Raw genomic sequence first — 25,600 nt, forward strand, 5'->3', positions numbered from 1 at the left:
ATTTTATGTTCAAGTTACATTTTTTTTTCATCAGTTTTTTCTTTTTTTCTCCTCTCAATGCATTTCATCAGACTTAATAGTTGAAGTAGTTCATTCTCCGCTCCCCTCCATTTTCATCCTGTTTGTACCACGGGTCTCGTGTTAGTACGGTCCCAGATGTTTGTACCGGGGGTCTCGTGTTAGTACGGTCCCAGGAGAAATCATCTACGGCCAGTGAGCTATCTAGGCTTATCCAAGGCCGAGCAGAGTCCGTCCTTGGAACGTCAAATCCATCCTACAGGTTTCATTGTCTTCTCATGCTGTTGCAGCTTCGTCTACCATTATTACTTTAAGGTTTCCGCTTCAGGTGAACAAATGAAAAAAATCTGAGTTTCACCCTTTTTTTTCCTGGACAGTTTATTTTATTTTTTTCCTTTTTGTCTACACCGAGGTGTTTGTGTTTTACAAGACAGGCACGAGTCGCACGCGCGCACGCTCACACGCACGCACGCATACAAACAAACACACACAGCTCATATTGCGAGTAAACATCTCCCGCTTAACTCCCTCAGAGCAGACGTGTGTACTGTACTGTACCTACTGTACCTATACCTACCGGCTTTTGCGCGGGTTCGACCCCCCCCCACCCCCCCGCCAAAGCCCCGCCAAGCCAGCGAGTCGACGCGTAATGTAGCCAATCAGCTAGCGGTGTGTCAGCTCCGCTCAAAAACCTTTTGAATTGTCGATATTGGACAAACCCACCCCTCCAACCTCCACCACCCCGCCTCGGGAGGCGCGTTCCGTCCGTCCGTCCGTCCGTCCGTCATACCCACTCCTGGACGGGGTACTTGTAGTAGTGCTGCGTCATGATGGCGCTCTGCTGCGTGCCTTTGTTCTTGAACTGGAAGATGGTGTAGACCAGCACGAGGATGCACAGCGACAGGATGCAGGGGATGACCACGGCGATGGCGTTGACGGTGGTCGGCACGTCGTTGATGGTCACCATGATGTCCACGTCATCCAGGGGCATGGAGCGGTCGCCGCGGTTGTTGCCGCCGCCCGCCTGCCCTCCTCCCCCCACCCCTCCGGCGGCGCGCTCCATGTCGGACTGGTCGCAGCCCATCCAGTCGCGCAGGATGGACTTGGGGTAGCCGGGCTCCACCGACAGCTTCTGGTTGTCGAACTTCCAGTAGTCCTTCCCCTTGTAGAAGAACGTGTAGTCTGTGGACAGAGGTAGGAGGGTCTCAACAACACACCAAACTAATACAATAAACAAAAAATATATAACTAATTTAATCTAATATATATGATTATAGGACTTCCCAGTTCCACACACACACTTTCTGATATGAACGATAAGGCCATCACACGGTTAGCACCTTCAATATCAAATGACACTGATCATCCCCTGTATCGCTTTTTCAACCGCTTTTTCAACCTCCATCAGGACAAAGATACAGAACCTTGCCATGGAAAAAGGTCCACTTTAGTAGGAGTTTTGTCCCCTCGGCCATTACGGCATTAAACAAACTGTCCCGCCGATAGCATGGTTCTGTATACAGTGGGGACCTCATGTTATTGCATTGTCTTGGTGTTTTTCTGTGCTACTGTATGTGTTGTTTTGTTGCGGGTGTTTGAACACACCTGTGAAGATGAATAATTATATATCTTTTGGGACAATACATATTATTATGATTATAATCGATATTATAATTGATTCATAGAGGGCATGTCATTTGGGTAAAAATGTTTCCAAAGAGTTTCAAAGACTTTCAAAGAAATGAGACATGAAAATGTCAGACCCGTCATCAAAATATTGTCTCAGGAATGTGACAAAGACAAACAAATCTCCAAGAATTCAGGGTTTCACAGGGTGTGTAATTGATGATAATAAGTCATTTCTGTACTACTAGCTCCTTCAACTACTAGGTCCTTTAAGCTACCTCAAAACACTGTGAACCGTCTCGTCACAGACAGCTCTGCTCTGTCACGATGGAAGCGTCACAGTTTGACTTGTTTTGATTGGACCACAATGTTATGTAATGCCTATGACACACTGTAGCCACGAGACCGATGTGACTCTACCAGAGAGAGAGAGAGAGAGAGACATAGAGAGAGAATTAGAGAGAGAATTAGAGAAAGAGAGAGAGAGAGAGAGAGAGAGAGACATAGAGAGAGAATTAGAGAAAGAGAGAGAGCGAGAGAGTTCTAGGATGGTCTAGAGGTCTAGGATGGCGTCACACACACACACACACACACACACACACACACACACACACACACACACACACACACACACACACACACACACACTTTGTGCATGCGTCACCGCCAGACTCCCAGAGGATGGCTTCAAGACCACACCCCAACGACCATGGCAGCATGTCTGACTGTGATCTAGCCAGCCACCCACACAGAGGTCTGCACCCTGGAGTTGTTGTGCTATCTTACGGCGGGCCATAGGGTCAGAGCCTGACACGCAGAAGTGATGATGGGCACATTCCTTCTAGGAGGGCTGTGTGTGTGTGTGTGTGTGTGTGTGTGTGTGTGTGCGCGCGTGTGTGCGTGTGCGTGTGCGTGTGTGTGTGTGTGTGTGTGTGTGTGTGTGTGTGTGTGTGTGTGTGTGTGTGTGTGTGTATGTGTGTGTGTGTGTGTGTGTGTGTGTGCGTGTGTGCGTGTGTGTGTGTGTTACCATACTTGTGAGAGAGATGGTTGTTTTCATACTGATAAAGAGCTGATCTAGACAAATCCGTGCAGGCTGCCCTGGTTGCAATCATAGCTGCGGTGTCACATTTGCAGCTTGACACCACAGCATTGATTGCTGGCCTACAGGGCACGGCTCTGCGGACTTGTCTATAAGCTCACAACTGCGACACTTTGTGATCTTGTAGATCTGTTATAGGCTTATAGCAAAAAATGGCAAAAATTATTAAAAGTGGCATTTATAAAATTGCTGTCCTAAAATGTTGATGTCCTTACAATAGTAATGCAATGCCGGTGTGTGTGTGTGCGTGTGTGTGTGCGTGCGTGCGTGCGTGCGTGCGTGCGTGCGTGCGTGCGGTGCGTGCGTGCGCGCGGTGCGTGCGTGCGTGCGTGCGGTGCGTGCGGTGCGTGCGTGCGTGCGTGTGTGCGGTGCGTGCGTGCGGTGCGTGCGTGCGTGCGTGTGTGCGACGTTCTGTGCTGCAGTAGAACAAACAGGAGGAGGGAATCATTAGCTAGATGCGAGTTGTAAGTGAATTAGTTCCTAACTGCTGCTTAAATTGTTCAGCTGCCTGGAGGGAGAGTCTGACTGAATCTATAAAACATATATCTAAATTAAACCTATTCAAACTGTTTTGTTTATAGTATTACACGCTTTACCTACAGTATGCAACACACAAACAGATCGGGGTCTTAGTTCTCCAAGTGAAAAGGGAAGAGGGACGCGATGCTTGTTTGCTAATTTGATACGGTTGTCATTAATCAAACTTATATCATCCTTGTCGGGTGGAAAGACAACACGGTCCAAGACAACACGTTTTAGAAAATGGGGGAGAAAAAAAAACAATAACCCGTGTTCACAATGAATCCAATGGAGTTATCATTTTGCTACAAGCTCTGGTTGATCATTTTAACTGACTTGTAGATCTGCAACTTTTTTTTGAAAATTGTGAACATGTGCATTTATATTTGATTTATTAAAAAAATAAAAACAGTGGAAACATGAAGGTACAAATGTGCTGCCCGACAGCGACAAAAAGACCTTTACAGGTCTTATGACACGCCCCCGAAAATATCATTATGAAATTGTACATCACATGGTCTCAGTGAAAACAGTCTGAAAACGCACGCGACGGGGGCGCACTGAGCACTAAAGCCACTAGGCTTAGTAAAGCTAGCAGGTTAGGCTAGTCGTTTGGAAAACGAAAATGGTAAAAAAATAAATAAACCTATATTTAAGTGAGACACTCACAGCCCTCTCGACTGATGAAGGCTCCCTGCGGTGCGTCCGGTATCCCCTTCCACACGGTGATGGGTTTGGGGTACCCCGGGTCGGCCGTGCGCTTCTCCTCGTTGTAGCGCCAGTACTGGTCGCCCTTGAAGAAGTAGGTCTTGCCCACGGGCTCCCAGCGCAGCGCCGTGTCGATGCCGTCTTTGGGCAGGCAGCTGCCCAGCTCCGCCAGGCTGTGGGGGTAGCCGGGCTCCGCCGTCACCTCCTTGAACACCCAGTACTTTTCACCTGGAGAAGAAAGGGAAAGACACGATGGGCAAACGATTATAAACACAGGTCGGAATAACGTGTTCCTATACCACGCGATACGTTCCAACCGGAGAAACTCCCGACCCTGTCAGGTGAAAAGAAGCGTGAAAAGAATGCATTGAAGGAAGAATGAGGTCAGTCCGTTGCTCTCCCCAGGTTGGCAGAGGGAGTGTGGAGCCCAGGATTACATTAGATAATTGACACTGGGTGAAAAATGGGTTACAAAATCGTGGGATAAAAATGTAATAAAACAAATAAAATAAACACAGGTCAACGCAGGGAGGAAATTTGTAGTGGTGGACTACTATTGTATTTAGAGGGTAGTGTTTGGTCATGACCGAAAAAGCGTCCGACAAGCGGACGGAAATGAGTTTGCTCAGACGGTTGGCTCGAGAAGTTTAGCCACCTGCGAGAGTAGAGCCGCTGCACCTACACTTGGAAAGATTTTTATTTCAGAGATTGGCAACAGCAGGTGTATAGAAGACCACTTCACCCATTTTCAACCTATCCTCATATGGTCCTCACTTCTCACTAATGCCCTTTATAGACAGACGGCACCATTTTTGTCTACTCAATCTGTGTCTCACAGGAAGGCTGTGGACAGTTCAGAAACCCACCTATTCCAATGCCACCATTGGTAGGCATGCAGTTGTACGATGAAGTAGGGCATCAATTTACAAAGGAAATGTATAGTTGAAATATGGAGACGCAAGGTTTCTCCACGGCAGCAAAGCAATGTAACATTACAAGACATTAAACTGCAAGAAGAGTGCCAGTGTCACTTGTTATGCCGGAGGAGATAAGTGCTAGAACACACTTTAACACCCAGACCAGAAACATTACCATGGCCTCTGTGCAGAGACTATAATATATCTTATAATCCTAGAGCAGAAGTCTTTAAAAGGGGGCCCAGGACCCCTAGGGAGTCCTCAGAGTTACAACAGGGAAAATAGCACATCGGCTATTTTTTGTCAAAGACGGAAGTGTAGAGGGATAAAAAGAGCAGATTAAGTACAGAGCCAACGGTCATGTTTACTAAGTATGGGTGTTTTAAGTGGTCAAATGTCTGTAAATACACATCAACATGAATCCAACAGATTAATATTGAAGATAATGTGTAAATGAAAAAATAAAAGGCAAGTCTATGCCGTCTATGAAATCTATGAAAAAGTTGAATACAATATGCAGTGCGGGTCCCTGATTCATCTCTTTCTCAGCTAAGGAGTCCTTGGGATGACAAGACATTGAAGAGCCCTGTCCTAGAGAGATCATTGGAGAGCCCTGTCCTAAAGACAGATCATTGGAGAGCCCTGTCCTAGAGAGAGATCATTGGAGGAGGAACTGCCAGGGACAGAAGCGGGACGAGTGCAGCTTTCACCCAGCTGAATCCAGAGTGTAAATTGAATTAATTGGTGGTTCTATGTCGAATAGCAAAACAACTGCTGATCTACAAAGCACAAAGTGCAGTCATAACATGTGAGCTAGTAGATATTTGCACTAATATTCGCCTATTTTTGCGAATGTTCGCCTATTTCCGCCCAGAGAATCAACATCCTAGCGTTCATGTAGCTCTATGTATTTTTGAGGGGCACTAGCTCCTCCTATGCACGGCTTTGTGTGTTTGTGTGCTTGTAGCATGGAATGTGATGATTTGATTGGCTGATGTCTGATGATGTATGACACAAGTGTGAGTTTTCTTTTTCTTTTGACTAAAATGTTATTTTGTCTAATCTGTATGTTGGAATATTACATGGTGGTTGTGTTTGGTCTGCCTGCTCTTCTATTGAGACATTTAGATCATGCGTCTAGGTTTTGGACACGACCTGTTTTTGGCTCGACACAACTTTTGACCCCAGCAAGTTCAAAATTGTATTTCTCCCCCATGCAAGCAGGCAGTCTCTATTCGCTGAGTGGTGAAAATGCTTAAGCTGGAGACCCGGGTTCAAATTCAGGGGTTGAACAGGAACGTTACATAGCACAGCGTAGCGCAAGTAAACACTATAATAAGATTAAGAGGGAGGGTCAGTCAGCAGCCACGGTTTGGACAACAAAACAATCCTTGGACTGTGGTATATTTTCGCTCCTCAGCGTGCTTCCAAGAATGAAACAGTACATTAAGTACTATTAGTATCGTTCTCCAAAGTATAGACTCAACCTTCTAATGTTAACTCAGGGTTAAAAACACAATGGCCATAGACTTCCTGAGTCCTGCCACCTCAAATGGACGCCGTGGGGTCGATGAATACAAAGTAAGATTAATGCAGGTTGGCTCAATCACGCCGCTACGCTCTAAATAGCGATTGACCATGCATGCGGAAAGGGCAACCGCAGTTCCTCTAAACACTCTACTGCTTATTGCTTAACGCAAACATGTGCCTGGAGAGAGAGAGAGAGAGAGACAGAGAGAGAGACAGAGACACAGAGAGAGAGAGAGAGAGAGAGAGAGAGAGAGAGAGAGAGAGATAGAGAGAGCGAGAGTGAACTCAATGAAAGATTAATGCAACGTATAGCAAAATGCCAGTACGACACAATACAGCAAGGCTGTAAGGAGAGGTCACAATAATGTAAGATTAAAAGCAGGTGGCTAAATGACTGTGCTATATGCTGGGAACAGGCTGCATGTACACACACATGATAGCATGCACGAACACATTATGGGGCGTTCCACTCCACGAGTGTGGAGAGGACATTGCTTTCTTTTAAAGACCCTTTAAATTTAGAATAAGGCATACCTAATTCATATAATCAAAGTACTTAGTGTCTTTGTGGTTGCTGGGTGTTTTTATTGTGGTGTACTGTATATTCATGTATTGTCTTGTCTTGAATGTATGCATTGACCCGAGCAAAACAATTTCCCCTTGTGGATAATACATCTAATTCAGTGGTGGGCAACTTTGAAGATGGAGAGGGCCACTATAGTTCCACACTCACTCCAGAGGGCCACTATAGTTCCACACTCACTCCAGAGGGCCACTATAGTTCCACACTCACTCCAGAGGGCCACTATAGTTCCACACTCACTCCAGAGGGCCACTATAGTTCCACACTCACACCAGCAGGCCACTATAGTTCCACACTCACTCCAGAAGGCCACTATAGTTCCACACTCACACCAGCAGGCCACTATAGTTCCACACTCACTCCAGAAGGCCACTATAGTTCCACACTCACTCCAGCGGGCCACTATAGTTCCACACTCACTCCAGCGGGCCACTATAGTTCCACACTCACTCCAGAGGGCCACTATAGTTCCACACTCACTCCAGAGGGCCACTATAGTTCCACACTCACTCCAGAGGGCCACTATAGTTCCACACTCACTCCAGAGGGCCACTATAGTTCCACACTCACACCAGCAGGCCACTATAGTTCCACACTCACTCCAGAAGGCCACTATAGTTCCACACTCACACCAGCAGGCCACTATAGTTCCACACTCACTCCAGAAGGCCACTATAGTTCCACACTCACTCCAGCGGGCCACTATAGTTCCACACTCACTCCAGCGGGCCACTATAGTTCCACACTCACTCCAGAGGGCCACTATAGTTCCACACTCACTCCAGAGGGCCACTATAGTTCCACACTCACTCCAGAGGGCCACTATAGTTCCACACTCACTCCAGAGGGCCACTATAGTTCCACACTCACTCCAGAGGGCCACTATAGTTCCACACTCACTGCAGAGGGCCACTATAGTTCCACACTCACACCAGCAGGCCACTATAGTTCCACTATGATTTATAAAGCAAATATTATTCAATATTATTTCCAAAAAAAAGTAAATAGGCCTAAATCAGAAATAGCTAAAATAGCCGATCTAAAAGGTCACAGGTTGTGAGATTGTATTTTTTTTTAGCTCTGAGCAATGATTACAGATTTATGACCATTTGAAGTGTTAAACACTGTTGTGGTGCCTCATACAGTAAGTGTTCAGTTTAGATTTAATGATGTGACTATTTTCATGGCAGACCCCTGGAAACTGTGTCAGTGGCACGTTTGTCAAGGATTGGAGCAACGTTGACCAGATAGGCTGTCAACACGTCCAGCAAGCGGCTTGAGTGTACACTGGAACAGGCTTGAGTGTACACTGGAACAGGCTTGAGTGTACACTGGAACAGGCTTGAGTGTACACTGGAACAGGCTTGAGTGTACACTGGAACAGGCTTGAGTGTACACTGGAATGGCTTGAGTGTACACTGGAACAGGCTTGAGTGTACACTGGAATGGCTTGAGTGTACACTGGAACAGGCTTGAGTGTACACTGGAATGGCTTGAGTGTACACTGGAACAGGCTTGAGTGTACACTGAAACAGGCTTGAGTGAGTGTACACTAGAACAGGCTTGAGTGTACACTGGAACAGGCTTGAGTGTACACTGGAATGGCTTGAGTGTACACTGGAACAGGCTTGAGTGTACACTGGAACAGGCTTGAGTGTACACTGGAACAGGCTTGAGTGTACACTGGAACAGGCTTGAGTGTACTACTGTATACACTGGTTGTACACTCGGTGAAAGCCACAGCAATAGGCTTGGAGAGCTCCCGCTCTCCCCGGTCTCGGCTCCTCCAAAAACAAATTGCCATTTGGGACACAAGCTATTTCCGGGTTAAGCTGGAGGACAGAATGTTTGACGTGAGCGAGTGAGCAGAGATTTGCGTATTGGAATTTGGCTTGAGAGAGATTAACCTTGCATCACCAGGCTTTCCACCTCGGATGAAAGCCTCGTCTGTGTTTCTAAAATCGCTGTGTGAACCGGTCCGGGGCCGGATGGTGAAAAAAAAGGAAACTCCTATTTTCAAGACGTACTTGAAGAAACGTGTCGGATTCATACGCCGTATGAAGTAGTTGCGTTACATAACACATTCGTAACACTGCAGTGACTACAGCATGACGTAAGTTACCATCGGAAGGAATGGTTTCCCTGCAGGCTAGAGAGAGATATAGAGTCCCTGAGATGTCTGCGGCTGCTGTCCAGGGTTCTGAAGTGACTGTAGCTGCTGTCCATGCTTCTGAAGTAACTGTAGCTGCTGTCCATGGTTCTGAAGTAACTGTAGCTGCTGTCCAAGCCTCTGAAGTAACAGTAGCTGCTGTCCATGGTTCTGAAGTAACTGTAGCTGCTGTCCATGGTTCTGAAGTAACTGTAGATGCTGTCCATGGTTCTTAAGTAACTGTAGCTGCTGTCCATGGTGCTGAAGTAACTGTAGCTGCTGTCCATGGTTCTGAAGTAACTGTAGCTGCTGTCCATGGTGCTGAAGTAACTGTAGCTGCTGTCCATGGTTCTGAAGTAACTGTAGCTGCAGATGCTGTCCATGGTGCTGAAGTAACTGTAGCTGCTAGTGATGCGCGGGCTGGCTTTTTTTCATAACCAGCCCGTCCCATCCCGCCACGGGAGCCAGCCGGCACCAACCTGCCCCGCAAAACAATATATTAATCAACGACCCGCCCGCCCTGCGGCGAAAACAAAAAGTTTTCAGTTTTCAACACCCAGCATTATTCAAATTAAGGATCGCATAATCGCATTCCCGTCAGTCATTAGGTTTGTGTGGTGGAAAATTGTGAAATTACACTGGACTACTTAGAGCTTAGAGCTTGTTGATCTGCACAGCACCGCACTCAATTAAGAAATAATTGGGTGCAGATGTGCTCATTGCGCTGATGACGAGTCAGGTTCAGAGCCTCAGAAAGGAGAGGGCACTTTTCTCCAATGGTCAAAAAGGTAGGGGCCCTTTTCATAAGCAACACATTGATGAACAACAGAACAAGCTGATGGTTTCAGCAGGAGGAGTAGACAGTAGACGCAGGAGAGCAGGTACCAGAAATGCTTTTTTTCGTCCGCCCGCCCCGCGGGTCACGGGCCGGCCCGCGCATCACTAGTAGCTGCAGATACTGTCCATGGTTCTGAAGTAACTGAAGCTGATGGCCACTATAACAATAATATGAATCAAGCTAATGGAATGTTGACAATAGACTCTATGGTCATGCCAGGCTAATGGGTCCCCTCTAAATCCTCTAAATAAATAAATAAAAAGGGGGGATTTTCTCAATCAATATGGGCTGTATTATTAATATTGTAGTTTTAATGGAACAATATGGGCTGTATTATTAATATTGTAGTTTTAATAGAACAATATGAAGGCCATTAGACGGCCGGCCCGGCGGTCTGTGTCTTAATTGTTTGCTTCATGAACTTTTTTGTGTAAATTTGTGTTTTTAATTTGTCACACATATTTTTGGTTAAATGACGATGCGTTTGTGGTGACGAGAAAGCCAAGCAGAACACCAGTGGGTCAAAGGACCAATCACGGCTCTTCCCTGGACCATTGTGTCCATGTGTGTCACACAGTGTGCCATTGTGATCATCACAATGTGTTTGTAATTACGAGTGTAGCATTGTGTGTTGTGTTTGTCAACGGTCATGGTGACCGTTGATAGCATGACCGGTGCGTGTGCGTGTGTGTGTCATGTGTGTGTGTGAGAGAGAGAGAGAGGGAGGGAGGGAGAAACTGCAGCTGAGGGTTCAGGGAAAGCAAAGCTATTAATATTGCCTCCTGGCACGTCGTGATAGCAGGATATTAAGTCAGGAGGTGTGTGTGTGTGTGTGTGTGTGTGTGTGTGTGTGCGTGCGTGCGTGCGTGCCTGGGTGCGTGCGTGCGTGCGTGCGTGCGTGCGTGCGTGCGTGCGTGCGTGCGTGCGTGCGTGCGTGCGTGCGTGCGTGCGTGCGTGTGCGTGTGTGCGTGTGTGTGCGTGAGAGAGACAGAGAGAGATATATGGTATGAGAGAGAACGAGAGAGTGCGTCAGAGAGGATGCAAAATGTGGTGACGAAAAGAAGGTGAGCGAGTGAGACAGAGAGTTAACCAAAAACAAAAGGTCTCGAGACAAAGGTACTGGCATACAGATAGGGAAGAGAGAGCATGTGCACGAGAGAGAGAGAGAGAAGATATGTATGGGGTGCCGTATGGGCCATAATTCAAACTCACCTCTCACACACACTACTGAAAATGTTGCCTCACACACACACAACTGAAACCTCTCATACACTATAGTGAAACCTCTCATACACTATAGTGAAACCTCACACACACTATAGTGAAACCTCACACACACACTACTGAAAATGTTGCCTCTCACACACACAACTAAGATGCGCACACACACACAACTAAGATGCACGCACACACATGACTAAGATGCGCGCACACACACAACTAAGACGCGCACACACACACAACTGAAAACCTCGCATACACTATAGTGAAACCTCACACACACTATAGTGAAACCTCTCACACACTATAGTGAAACCTCACACACACTATAGTGAAACCTCACACACACTATAGTGAAACCTCACACACACTATAGTAAAACCTCACACACACTATAGTGAAACCTCACACACACTATAGTGAAACCTCACACACACTATAGTGAAACCTCACACACACACTACTGAAAATGTTGCCTCTCACACACACAACTAAGATGCGCGCACACACACAACTAAGATGTGCGCACACACACAACTAAGACGCGCGCACACACACAACTGAAAACCTCGCATACACTATAGTGAAACCTCACACACACTATAGTGAAACCTCACACACACTATAGTAAAACCTCACACACACTATAGTGAAACCTCACACACACTATAGTGAAACCTCGCACACACACAACTAAGATGCGCGCACACACACTACTGAGATGCGCACACACACACTACTGAGATGCGCGCACACACACAACTGAAAACCTCGCATACACTATAGTGAAACCTCTCATACACTATAGTGAAACCTCTCACACACTATAGTGAAACCTCACACACACTATAGTGAAACCTCACACACACTATAGTGAAACCTCACACACACTATAGTGAAACCTCACACACACTATAGTGAAACCTCACACACACTATAGTGAAACCTCGCACACACACAACTAAGACGCGCGCACACACACAACTAAGATGCGCGCACACACACAACTAAGATGCGCGCACACACACAACTAAGACGCGCGCACACACACAACTAAGATGCGCGCACACACACAAGTAAGATGCACGCACACACACAACTAAGACGCGCGCACACACACAACTGAAAACCTCTCATACACTATAGTGAAACCTCACACACACTATAGTGAAACCTCTCACACACTATAGTGAAACCTCACACACGCTATAGTGAAACCTCACACACACTATAGTGAAACCTCACACACACTACTGAAAATGTTGCCTCACACACACACAACTGAGATGCGCGCGCACACACAACTGAGATGCGCGCGCACACACAACTGAGATGTGCACGCACACACAACTGAGATATATATATACTGTATATATACTGTATATATATATATATATATATATATACTGTATATATACTGTATATATACTGTGTATATATATATATACTGTATATATAGTGTGTATATATATATATATATATATATATATATATATATATATATATATATATATATGATAATTTTATCTAAACAACTATTTTTTAATATATATATAGATAGATAGATAGATAGATAGATATACAGTGTATATATATTTATATATATATAGAGAGAGTTTTGACACCCCCTCTATGGGGTTTCCAATTGTAATGACTCCACACTGACCACACAGACCCACATGATGCCACAATCTCAGGGGTCTGAGTTTTACGACTGGTTGCAATCTTTACTCTTTTGTCTAGTATTTTACTGTTTTCTAATAGTTTACTATAATAATCCTTCCTGCATCTCCTTACAATATTTGTTATCTTATTTTTGAGTGGTGCAAACCACTCCAACAACTGGCTTTGTACCCGTGTACCCGTGTTTGTACCAAAAAAACGAGCATGGTTACTATGGTCACTGACATTACGTCAGACCACAGCTGATCAGGCTATATAAGACCTTGCACCACTCAGTTCACACGAGTGTGATTTATTAATACATATACAGACATATTTCTGACTCATAGTGATGGGGTAGCCCGCCCACCCATTAGCCATCAGTACTATGACTGTGACATCATATTGATGACATCAGTGTACTCCATATATGGAGAGAGAGGGAATGGGAGGCCCAAAATGACTCCAACAACGCCATCAGAGCTGCAGGACCACAGAGAAAATGGCAAAAGCCAGAAGGAAAAAGAGGGACTTTTTTTGCAGAGTATACTGATGACGAGTGAATGATACTTATTGGACAACCTTTTTCATAGGACAGACACCTTTTCTCTACTCACTCTGTTTCCCAAAGCAGAGGAGGGCTATGGACAGTTCAGAGACCTGCCTACCAGTGACATTGTCTGTAGAAGATTTCATTTTATTTTATTTCATTATTAATACAAGAGCAACATGGCTTCTATTTTATCATGCTAACTTATCCCTTGAATAGAAAGCCTGCTGTTTCTATTCTGATTGGCCGTTGATAATGTCACCATGGGGCGGGTTCCTTAAATGTCCACACCCCCTCTCTTAGACACAGACTGAGAAGAAGACAAAAATGGCATCATAATATTAATGATGATGTCAATATATCATATAATGACCATTAGTGTGATATGTGTAATAGTACACTAACACTATTACACATTACACTATGACACTATTATACTATTAGACACATTACATTAGGACACTATGACACATTACCCTATTAAAATATTACCCTATTAACTATTACACTATTACCCTATTACACTTATTAGCCTATTACACATATTACCCTATTACACTAATTAGCCTATTACACTATTACACATATTACCCTATTACACTTATTACACTATTACACATATTACCCTATTACACTTATGACACTATTACACTTATTAGCCTATTACACTATTACACATATTAACCTATTACACTATTGCACATATTACCCTATTACACTATTACACATATTACCCTATTACCCTATTACCCTATTACACTAATTAGCTTATTACACTATTACACTTATTACACTATTACACGTATTAGCCTATTACACTATTACACTATTACACATATTACACTATTACTATATTACACGTATTATCCTATAACACGTATTATCCTATTACACCTATTACACTATTACACTTATTAGCCTATTACACATATTACCCTATTACACTATTAGACGTATTATCCTATTACACTATTACACATGTTACCCTATTACCCTATTACACATATTACCCTATTACACTATTACACTTATTACATCTGGTAACGACATACGGTGACCTACGGGACCGACCAACCTATAAGATTTACCAACCGACCTATAGGATTCATTGACCGACCTATGGGCCTCCCGACCGACCGACCCATGGGCCTCCCAACGGGCCGACCCATACGGGCGACTGGCCGACCCATGCGGCCGACCGGCTGACCCATGCGGCCGACCGGCCGACTCATTAGCCAAAGTTTGAAATTATATTGTTTTAAACTAGAAAAGCAGTTCCTGCAGAAACTGCATGGACCAAGTTGAGCATGCTCGGAATTGGAGTTATGGCTGTTTAAAGCCCAGCCAATAGGAAGCCAGTGGGGGCGGGGCTTAATATGTTACAGCCTGTTCTGTAAGACTACCCACCAAGTTGGTGACCTGTAGCATGCTTGGGACCAGGGTTATGGTTGTACATAGGCCAGCCAATAGGAAGACAGTGGGGGACTGTGTATGGAATTAGATCTACAAATCATGGGGATGAGACTGTGCATGAAATTAGATCTACAAATCACGGGGATGGGACTATGTATGGAATTAGATCTACAAATCATGGGGATGGGACTGTGTATGGAATTAGATCTACAAATCATGGGGATGGGACTATGTATGGAATTAGATCTACAAATAATGGGGCTGGAACTGTGTATGGAATTAGATCTACAAATCATGGGGATGGGACTGTGTATGGAATTAGATCTACAAATCATGGGGATGGGACTGTGTATGGAATTAGATCTACAAATCATGGGGATGGGACTGTGTATGGAATTAGATCTACAAATCATGGGGCTGGAACTGTGTATGGAATTAGATCTACAAATCATGGGGATGGGACTGTGTATGGAATTAGATCTACAAATCGTGTGTGTGTGTGTGTGTGTGTGTGTGTGTGTGTGTGTGTGTGTGTGTGTGTGTGTGTGTGTGTGTGTGTGTGTGTGTGTGTGTGTGTGTGTGTGTGTGTGCGTGCGTGCGTGCGCGCCTTACTAGCATGTGTGAGACACTCTCAGTAGTGTGTGTGAGAGCCAGGTACACGAAAGTGAAAGTTTCAGTAGTGTGTGTGAGAGGTACACAAAAGTGAAAGTGGAATTGGGCAGCCTCAGTGTAGTGGTTAGAGCGTTTGCCTTACATGCAGAAGGTTGTGGGTTCAAACCAGACTCGAGGCAATTCACATCTGTGCCATGACCATATGGTGTTGGTCCATACACAGTCCCATCCCCATGATTTGTAGATCTAATTCCATACACAGTCCCATCATCACGATTTGTAGATCTAATTCCATACACAGTCCCATCCCCATGATTTGTAGATCTAATTCCATACACAGTCCCATCCCCATGATTTGTGGATCTAATTCCATACATAGTCCCATCCCTGTGATTTGTAGATCTAATTTCATGCACAGTCCCATCCCCATGATTTGTAGATCTAATTCCATACACAGTCCCCCACTGTCTTCCTATTGGCTGGCCTATGTACAACCATAACCCTGGTCCCAAGCATGCTACAGGTCTCAAACTTGGTGGGTAGTCTTACAAAACAGGCTGTAACATATTAAGCCCCGCCCCCACTGGCTTCCTATTGGCTGGGCCATAACTCCAATTCCGAGCATGCTCAACTTGGTGGGTGGTCCCACAGACTTCCAAAGAACAAATACCACTTCCAGTTTTCTACTCCCTACTTCTGGTTTGTCTGATTGCCGACGTAAATTTCACCCACAAACACAGTTAGGGACCAGTCGAAATTTAGAAAAGGGGGCCCTGGAGGAAAATAGGGGAGGGCCATGTCTTATTAATTTTAGTCAGAGGGAGGGTGAGCTAATTTTATTTCGAGTCCAAGGGAGGGTGGTCCAATTTTGATAATAAAATAGTCCGGGTTTTATATATATATCTAATACTACAGCTTTTCTGAATTAAAGTACAACTTTGGTCAACGATACCCCTCTGTTGCTTTCACTTGGTTCTTCCCAACAGGACCGGTTTTCATTGTTCTCCGTCAATCATTGTGCTTGGCCCCCACTTCTAAATAGCTTCCATAGCTTGCTGTGTTAGGCGTTAGACTTCGAGACCATTGTCAGCGTTGGCCGTGAGTTCAAGCCTCACAGCGGACAGTTTCTTTTCGCGATTTTTGCGGTCACTTTATTTTCTCACATATTAAAAACGCTAGCAGATTAATGTTAGGAATAAATAATACTCAGGTAAATGTGATATTAATTAATAGGGGAGGGTGATTCCTTTTTGTTTAATCACCTGTTCACCTATTTTCATTCACAGGGAGGGTGATGTTATTTTATATCAGGACACATACATTTCCTCCAGGGGTACCCCTATTTAAATTTCGACCGGTCCCTTATAGGCAACTATACACTATTTAGCATTAGTATTTTGCAATAGTGAATACTTAATTCATCATGAATACATTGTTTGTAATTAAAGCATTATTCATAGCAGTTATAACTTTACTTACTTTATTCCACCATTTTTTTGGCATCCTACTACTTAGCTAGAAATGTTGTTCAAACTTATTTATGCTTGTACTTTTTTTTTTACAAATTTTACAAATGTAACTTTTTGTAATTTTTTTGTAACTTTTCTTCAGCTTTAATACATTTTCTACTGTACATCATCCACATTTCAGCACTGCTTTTCTACTTCTCTAAAGTCGACAACTTCCACATACTTTGTGCTAGAAATTATTGAAAATTATTATTTTGTAAAAGTTTTTGAATGAAGGAGGGTCAGATATGTCTAGGTTTACATAGAGGTGCTATCTGTGGTTGCTATAACAACACATTCGAACCTGGACTGGACTGGATCAGGGAACTGCTTTTCTAGTTTAAAACAATATAATTTCAAACTTTATTTCATCTTTTTATTGATGCAAGAACAATGGCTTCTATCTATTAGATTGGACCATAAATAATGTCACTGGTAGGCAGGTTTAAGAAACTCTCCATAGCCAACCTTTGAGACACAGTGACACAGAAATGCTGGCATTTTACAATGAGCATTAGTGAGGACAAATTATATGAAGATATGGTGAAAATGTTTGAAGTTGTCCTCTAGTCTAAGCAGCAAATGTAATTATTCTACCCATTTTCAAACTATATTCAGATAATTGGTTGCCACTAATGGTCATTATATGATATATTGACATCATCATTAATATCATGATGCCATTTTTGTCTTCTTCTCAGTCTGTGTCTAAGAGAGGGGGTGTGGACATTTAAGGAACCCGCCCCATGGTGACATTATCAACGGCCAATCAGAATAGAAACAGCAGGCTTTCTATTCAAGGGATAAGTTAGCATGATAAAATAGAAGCCATGTTGCTCTTGTATTAATAATGAAATAAAATAAAATAAAATATTCTACAGACAATGTCACTGGTAGGCAGGTCTCTGAACTGTCCATAGCCCTCCTCTGCTCTGGGAAACAGAGTGAGTAGAGAAAAGGTGTCTGTCCTATGAAAAAGGTTGTCCAATAAGTATCATTCACTCGTCATCAGTATACTCTGCAAAAAAAGCCTCTTTTTCCTTCTGGCTTTTGCCATTTTCTCTGTGGTCCTGCAGCTCTGATGGCGTTGTTAGAGTCATTTTGGGCCTCCCATTCCCTCTCTCTCCATATATGGAGTACCCTGATGTCATCAATATGATGTCACAGTCATAGTACTGATGGCTAATGGGTGGGCGGGCTACCCCATCACTATGAGTCAGAAATATGTCTGTATATGTATTAATAAATCACACCCGTGTGAACTGAGTGGTGCAAGGTCTTATATAGCCTGATCAGCTGTGGTCTGACGTAATGTCAGTGACCATAGTAACCATGTCTCTATTTTCATACTGATTTTCGTCACATACGTCACATACTAACCATAGCAACCATGCTCGTTTGTTTGGTACAAACACGGGTACACGGGTACAAAGCCAGTTGTTGGAGTGGTTTGCACCACTCAAAAATAAGATAACAAATATTGTAAGGAGATGCAGGAAGGATTATTATAGTAAACTATTAGAAAACAGTAAAATACTAGACAAAAGAGTAGAGATTGCAACCAGTCGTAAAACTCAGACCCCTGAGATTGTGGCATCATGTGGGTCTGTGTGGTCAGTGTGGAGTCATTACAATTGGAAACCCCATAGAGGGGGTGTCAAAACTCTCTCTCTATATATATAAATATATATACACTGTATATCTATCTATCTATCTATCTATCTATCTATCTATCTATCTATCTATCTATCTATCTATCTATCTATCTATCTATCTATATATATATATTAAAAAATAGTTGTTTAGATAAAATTATCATATATATATATATATATATACACTATATATACAGTATATATATATATACACAGTATATATACAGTATATATACAGTATATATATATATACAGTATATATACAGTATATATACAGTATATATATATCTCAGTTGTGTGTGCGTGCACATCTCAGTTGTGTGTGCGCGCGCATCTCAGTTGTGTGTGCGCGCGCATCTCAGTTGTGTGTGTGTGAGGCAACATTTTCAGTAGTGTGTGTGTGAGGTTTCACTATAGTGTGTGTGAGGTTTCACTATAGTGTGTGAGAGGTTTCACTATAGTGTGTGTGAGGTTTCACTATAGTGTATGAGAGGTTTTCAGTTGTGTGTGTGCGCGCGTCTTAGTTGTGTGTGTGCGTGCATCTTACTTGTGTGTGTGCGCGCATCTTAGTTGTGTGTGTGCGCGCATCTTAGTTGTGTGTGTGCGCGCATCTTAGTTGTGTGTGTGCGCGCATCTTAGTTGTGTGTGTGCGCGCATCTTAGTTGTGTGTGTGCGCGCATCTTAGTTGTGTGTGTGCGCGCATCTTAGTTGTGTGTGTGCGCGCATCTTAGTTGTGTGTGCGCGCGCATCTTAGTTGTGTGTGTGCGCGCATCTTAGTTGTGTGTGTGAGAGGCAACATTTTCAGTAGTGTGTGTGTGAGGTTTCACTATAGTGTGTGTGAGGTTTCACTATAGTGTGTGTGAGGTTTCACTATAGTGTGTGTGAGGTTTCACTATAGTGTGTGAGAGGTTTCACTATAGTGTATGAGAGGTTTCACTATAGTGTATGAGAGGTTTTCAGTTGTGTGTGTGCGCGCGTCTTAGTTGTGTGTGTGCGCGCATCTTAGTTGTGTGTGTGCGCGCGTCTTAGTTGTGTGTGTGCGAGGTTTCACTATAGTGTGTGTGAGGTTTCACTATAGTGTGTGTGAGGTTTCACTATAGTGTGTGTGAGGTTTCACTATAGTGTGTGTGAGGTTTCACTATAGTGTGTGAGAGGTTTCACTATAGTGTATGAGAGGTTTCACTATAGTGTATGCGAGGTTTTCAGTTGTGTGTGTGCGCGCATCTCAGTAGTGTGTGTGTGTGCGCATCTCAGTAGTGTGTGTGCGCGCATCTTAGTTGTGTGTGTGCGAGGTTTCACTATAGTGTGTGTGAGGTTTCACTATAGTGTGTGTGAGGTTTCACTATAGTGTGTGTGAGGTTTCACTATAGTGTGTGTGAGGTTTCACTATAGTGTGTGAGAGGTTTCACTATAGTGTATGAGAGGTTTCACTATAGTGTATGCGAGGTTTTCAGTTGTGTGTGTGCGCGCATCTCAGTAGTGTGTGTGTGTGTGTGCGCATCTCAGTAGTGTGTGTGCGCGCATCTTAGTTGTGTGTGTGCGAGGTTTCACTATAGTGTGTGTGAGGTTTCACTATAGTGTGTGTGAGGTTTCACTATAGTGTGTGTGAGGTTTCACTATAGTGTGTGAGAGGTTTCACTATAGTGTATGAGAGGTTTCACTATAGTGTATGCGAGGTTTTCAGTTGTGTGTGTGCGCGCATCTCAGTAGTGTGTGTGTGTGTGCGCATCTCAGTAGTGTGTGTGCGCGCATCTTAGTTGTGTGTGTGCGAGGTTTCACTATAGTGTGTGTGAGGTTTCACTATAGTGTGTGTGAGGTTTCACTATAGTGTGTGTGAGGTTTCACTATAGTGTGTGTGAGGTTTCACTATAGTGTGTGAGAGGTTTCACTATAGTGTATGAGAGGTTTCACTATAGTGTATGCGAGGTTTTCAGTTGTGTGTGTGCGCGCATCTCAGTAGTGTGTGTGTGTGTGCGCATCTCAGTAGTGTGTGTGCGCGCATCTTAGTTGTGTGTGTGCGAGGTTTCACTATAGTGTGTGTGAGGTTTCACTATAGTGTGTGTGAGGTTTCACTATAGTGTGTGTGAGGTTTCACTATAGTGTGTGAGAGGTTTCACTATAGTGTATGAGAGGTTTCACTATAGTGTATGCGAGGTTTTCAGTTGTGTGTGTGCGCGCATCTCAGTAGTGTGTGTGTGTGCGCATCTCAGTAGTGTGTGTGCGCGCATCTTAGTTGTGTGTGTGCGAGGTTTCACTATAGTGTGTGTGAGGTTTCACTATAGTGTGTGTGAGGTTTCACTATAGTGTGTGTGAGGTTTCACTATAGTGTGTGTGAGGTTTCACTATAGTGTGTGAGAGGTTTCACTATAGTGTATGAGAGGTTTCACTATAGTGTATGCGAGGTTTTCAGTTGTGTGTGTGCGCGCATCTCAGTAGTGTGTGTGTGTGCGCATCTCAGTAGTGTGTGTGCGCGCATCTTAGTTGTGTGTGTGCGAGGTTTCACTATAGTGTGTGTGAGGTTTCACTATAGTGTGTGTGAGGTTTCACTATAGTGTGTGTGAGGTTTCACTATAGTGTGTGAGAGGTTTCACTATAGTGTATGAGAGGTTTCACTATAGTGTATGCAAGGTTTTCAGTTGTGTGTGTGCGCGCATCTCAGTAGTGTGTGTGTGCGCGCATCTTAGTTGTGTGTGTGCGAGGTTTCACTATAGTGTGTGTGAGGTTTCACTATAGTGTGTGTGAGGTTTTACTATAGTGTGTGTGAGGTTTCACTATAGTGTGTGTGAGGTTTCACTATAGTGTATGCGAGGTTTTCAGTTGTGTGTGTGCGCGTGTCTTAGTTGTGTGTGTGCGCACATCTTAGTTGTGTGTGTGCGCGCATCTTAGTTGTGTGTGTGAGAGGCAACATTTTCAGTAGTGTGTGTGTGAGGTTTCACTATAGTGTGTGTGAGGTTTCACTATAGTGTGTGTGAGGTTTTACTATAGTGTGTGTGAGGTTTCACTATAGTGTGTGTGAGGTTTCACTATAGTGTGTGTGAGGTTTCACTATAGTGTGTGAGAGGTTTCACTATAGTGTGTGTGAGGTTTCACTATAGTGTATGCGAGGTTTTCAGTTGTGTGTGTGTGCGCGTCTTAGTTGTGTGTGTGCGCGCATCTTAGTCATGTGTGTGCGCGCATCTTAGTTGTGTGTGTGTGCGCATCTTAGTTGTGTGTGTGAGAGGCAACATTTTCAGTAGTGTGTCTTAGTTGTGTGTGTGCGAGGTTTCACTATAGTGTGTGTGAGGTTTCACTATAGTGTGTGTGAGGTTTCACTATAGTGTGTGAGGTTTCACTATAGTGTGTGAGAGGTTTCACTATAGTGTATGAGAGGTTTCACTATAGTGTATGCGAGGTTTTCAGTTGTGTGTGTGCGCGCATCTCAGTAGTGTGTGTGTGTGCGCATCTCAGTAGTGTGTGTGCGCGCATCTTAGTTGTGTGTGTGCGAGGTTTCACTATAGTGTGTGTGAGGTTTCACTATAGTGTGTGTGAGGTTTCACTATAGTGTGTGTGAGGTTTCACTATAGTGTGTGTGAGGTTTCACTATAGTGTGTGAGAGGTTTCACTATAGTGTATGAGAGGTTTCACTATAGTGTATGCGAGGTTTTCAGTTGTGTGTGTGCGCGCATCTCAGTAGTGTGTGTGTGTGCGCATCTCAGTAGTGTGTGTGCGCGCATCTTAGTTGTGTGTGTGCGAGGTTTCACTATAGTGTGTGTGAGGTTTCACTATAGTGTGTGTGAGGTTTCACTATAGTGTGTGTGAGGTTTCACTATAGTGTGTGAGAGGTTTCACTATAGTTTATGAGAGGTTTCACTATAGTGTATGCGAGGTTTTCAGTTGTGTGTGTGCGCGCATCTCAGTAGTGTGTGTGTGTGCGCATCTCAGTAGTGTGTGTGCGCGCATCTTAGTTGTGTGTGTGCGAGGTTTCACTATAGTGTGTGTGAGGTTTCACTATAGTGTGTGTGAGGTTTCACTATAGTGTGTGTGAGGTTTCACTATAGTGTGTGTGAGGTTTCACTATAGTGTGTGAGAGGTTTCACTATAGTGTATGAGAGGTTTCACTATAGTGTATGCGAGGTTTTCAGTTGTGTGTGTGCGCGCATCTCAGTAGTGTGTGTGTGCGCGCATCTTAGTTGTGTGTGTGCGAGGTTTCACTATAGTGTGTGTGAGGTTTCACTATAGTGTGTGTGAGGTTTTACTATAGTGTGTGTGAGGTTTCACTATAGTGTGTGTGAGGTTTCACTATAGTGTATGCGAGGTTTTCAGTTGTGTGTGTGCGCGTGTCTTAGTTGTGTGTGTGCGCACATCTTAGTTGTGTGTGTGCGCGCATCTTAGTTGTGTGTGTGAGAGGCAACATTTTCAGTAGTGTGTGTGTGAGGTTTCACTATAGTGTGTGTGAGGTTTCACTATAGTGTGTGTGAGGTTTTACTATAGTGTGTGTGAGGTTTCACTATAGTGTGTGTGAGGTTTCACTATAGTGTGTGTGAGGTTTCACTATAGTGTGTGAGAGGTTTCACTATAGTGTGTGTGAGGTTTCACTATAGTGTATGCGAGGTTTTCAGTTGTGTGTGTGTGCGCGTCTTAGTTGTGTGTGTGCGCGCATCTTAGTCATGTGTGTGCGCGCATCTTAGTTGTGTGTGTGTGCGCATCTTAGTTGTGTGTGTGAGAGGCAACATTTTCAGTAGTGTGTGTGTGAGGTTTCACTATAGTGTGTGTGAGGTTTCACTATAGTGTATGAGAGGTTTCACTATAGTGTATGAGAGGTTTCAGTTGTGTGTGTGTGAGGCAACATTTTCAGTAGTGTGTGTGAGAGGTGAGTTTGAATTATGGCCCATACGGCACCCCATAGATATGAGTGACACACACACACACACACACACACACACACACACACACACACACACACACACACACACACACACACACACACACACACACACACACACACACACACACACACACACACACACACACACAGGCTGGGTCAGCAGTGAGGGGATGAAGGCCATTCTCTCCATTTCACATTAAATACGTTTTCACGGGCTGAGGTGGGAAAAGGGATTGAGTCCACTGACCCCCGGAGCAGATGGCGGAGGGGATTTGTCCCTCTCAGTGTGTGTGTGTGTGTGTGTGTGTGTGTGTGTGTGTGTGTGTGTGTGTGTGTGTGTGTGGGTGCGTGCGTGCGTGCGTGCGTGCGTGCGTGCGTGCGTGCGTGCGTGCGTGCGTGCGTGCGTGCGTGCGTGCGTGCGTGTGTTTGGGGGTGTTAATTCAGCTTTCAGGCTATACAATTGGACTGAATAGGAAAATTTTACAAAAGTTACAAATGGATAAATGAACAATGTTTTTTTTTACTGTGTGTCTTGGGCATAAATAGAAATGTGTGGCAGCGTGCGTAGAGCAGTGGTTCTCAAAGTGGGGTACGTGACGAGGTATGTCAGGACCCCCCCCCCCCCCCAGGGGTCGTTGAGGGGGTCCTGACATACCTCGACACGAACAAGTTTGAGAACCGCTGGCGTAAAAAGAAACCGACCCCCAGCCATGGTGGAAACTGAATTTAATTTGTGAGAAGAATCTGTGTCCCATTCAAAAAGAAGGTATTGAGTATACAGCATCAGATTAGCCGCCACCAATTCATTTGTACAATTGATATTGTCAAAAGATTCCATTTCATAGGTCTGAGAGGAATTTTGATGTGAAATAATAAATAAATCAAGTGTAGCGAAGAAAATTGTCTCTGCTTGTGCATCGCTTGCAAAGAATTTCATAGTTCTTCCAGGGGGGGGGGGGGGGGTTGCTGCAAAACCGTAATCCTCTGAAGCGGAAAGTGGAACTTAACTTTTATGTTGGGACTTAAAATATAGACGAAGCCAACCTACTTTTGTGAGCTTCAAGTGACAACATGTTTTTTCATGGAAAGAGATGAATGAAGTAAATAAGCCCTCGGCTGAAGTGAAATCAGTGCCGCCGCCTCTCAACCCTTTCTGGATCAGGAGCCCACCGACCAAATGTCCACATTGTCAGAGCATATACATGTTTATCATTAACCCATTTTGACCTGAGATCAGATTCTAAAAATGTCTTCTACATCCTGACAGTTTTCTGAAAAAGCTATGTTTCTATGTCAGTGGTGCTTCGATTTTTCAAAAATAGCAGACCTACAAGCTCGTAGCGCGCCACTCGGTGGCGCGCTATGAGTTTGTAGATCTGTTATTTTTCAATAGCTAAAGCATAACATAATGCTAACACCAAAAGGGGTTCCCGCCCAAAATGGGTTAATGATCAATCGATACTATACTTTAAAGTTCATATTTATCGGTATCACAAATAATGTCCAAAACTGTTACTTTTCAGTAACAGTAATATTGAAAATAGCACATCTACATTAAATAAGGTGGTTAATTATTTTTGTTAGTTTTTATGTAAGTTTGGGTTGCTGGGAAACATTTCTCTGTTCGTACTTGAGATAAAATATGTGGGAATCACTGCAGTAGCTCGCTGTACTTCACTGGGAGCAATTTGACGTTGTGCGTTAGCAATTACAGATTCCCTTTTTTCCATTTCCATTTTTCCATTCCAGCTATTTTCATTCCGGCTATTAGCTTCTGCCAAAAACTGGAACGAGATTTGTTGATTCAATGCATTTGAAGGTATATTCTAATCCCGCTATTCTGAATAGGGTATTAAATTGAGATTAACTTTAAGATGCTCCTGAATTTATACAAATAAATAATGGAGCCATATTCACACTTTGAACGCGCACGCACGCACGCACGCACGCACGCACGCACGCACGCACGCACGCACGCACGCACGCACGCACGCACGCACGCACGCAGAGATAGATAGAGAGAGAGGGAGAGAGAGACAGAGAGAGAGAAGGAGACAGACAGGAGGAGAGCTGTGAGACATTATAGGAATGACAGACAGGAGGAGAGCTGTGAGACAGTAAAAGAATG

The 25,600-nt window shown here is 44.0% G+C and overlaps 1 protein-coding gene across 1 annotated transcript in view; it reads right to left on the bottom strand.

Moving 5' to 3' along the window:
* Positions 1-802: 802 nt before the first annotated feature.
* Positions 803-25,600, bottom strand: part of mmp24 (matrix metallopeptidase 24) — a gene marked incomplete at its 3' end in the record, with an annotated part of 130,622 nt that continues 105,824 nt past the window's right edge. Inside the window, exons 9-10 of the mRNA XM_079511358.1 lie at positions 3,932-4,198; positions 803-1,200 (exon numbers count right to left, since the gene is read on the bottom strand). Of these exons, the coding sequence (XP_079367484.1) occupies positions 803-1,200; positions 3,932-4,198 (665 nt within the window). The remainder of the gene's footprint in view (positions 1,201-3,931; positions 4,199-25,600) is intronic.

This window comes from Electrona antarctica, assembly GCF_951216825.1.
Source record: "Electrona antarctica genome assembly, chromosome: 9".
NCBI lineage: Eukaryota > Metazoa > Chordata > Actinopteri > Myctophiformes > Myctophidae > Electrona > Electrona antarctica.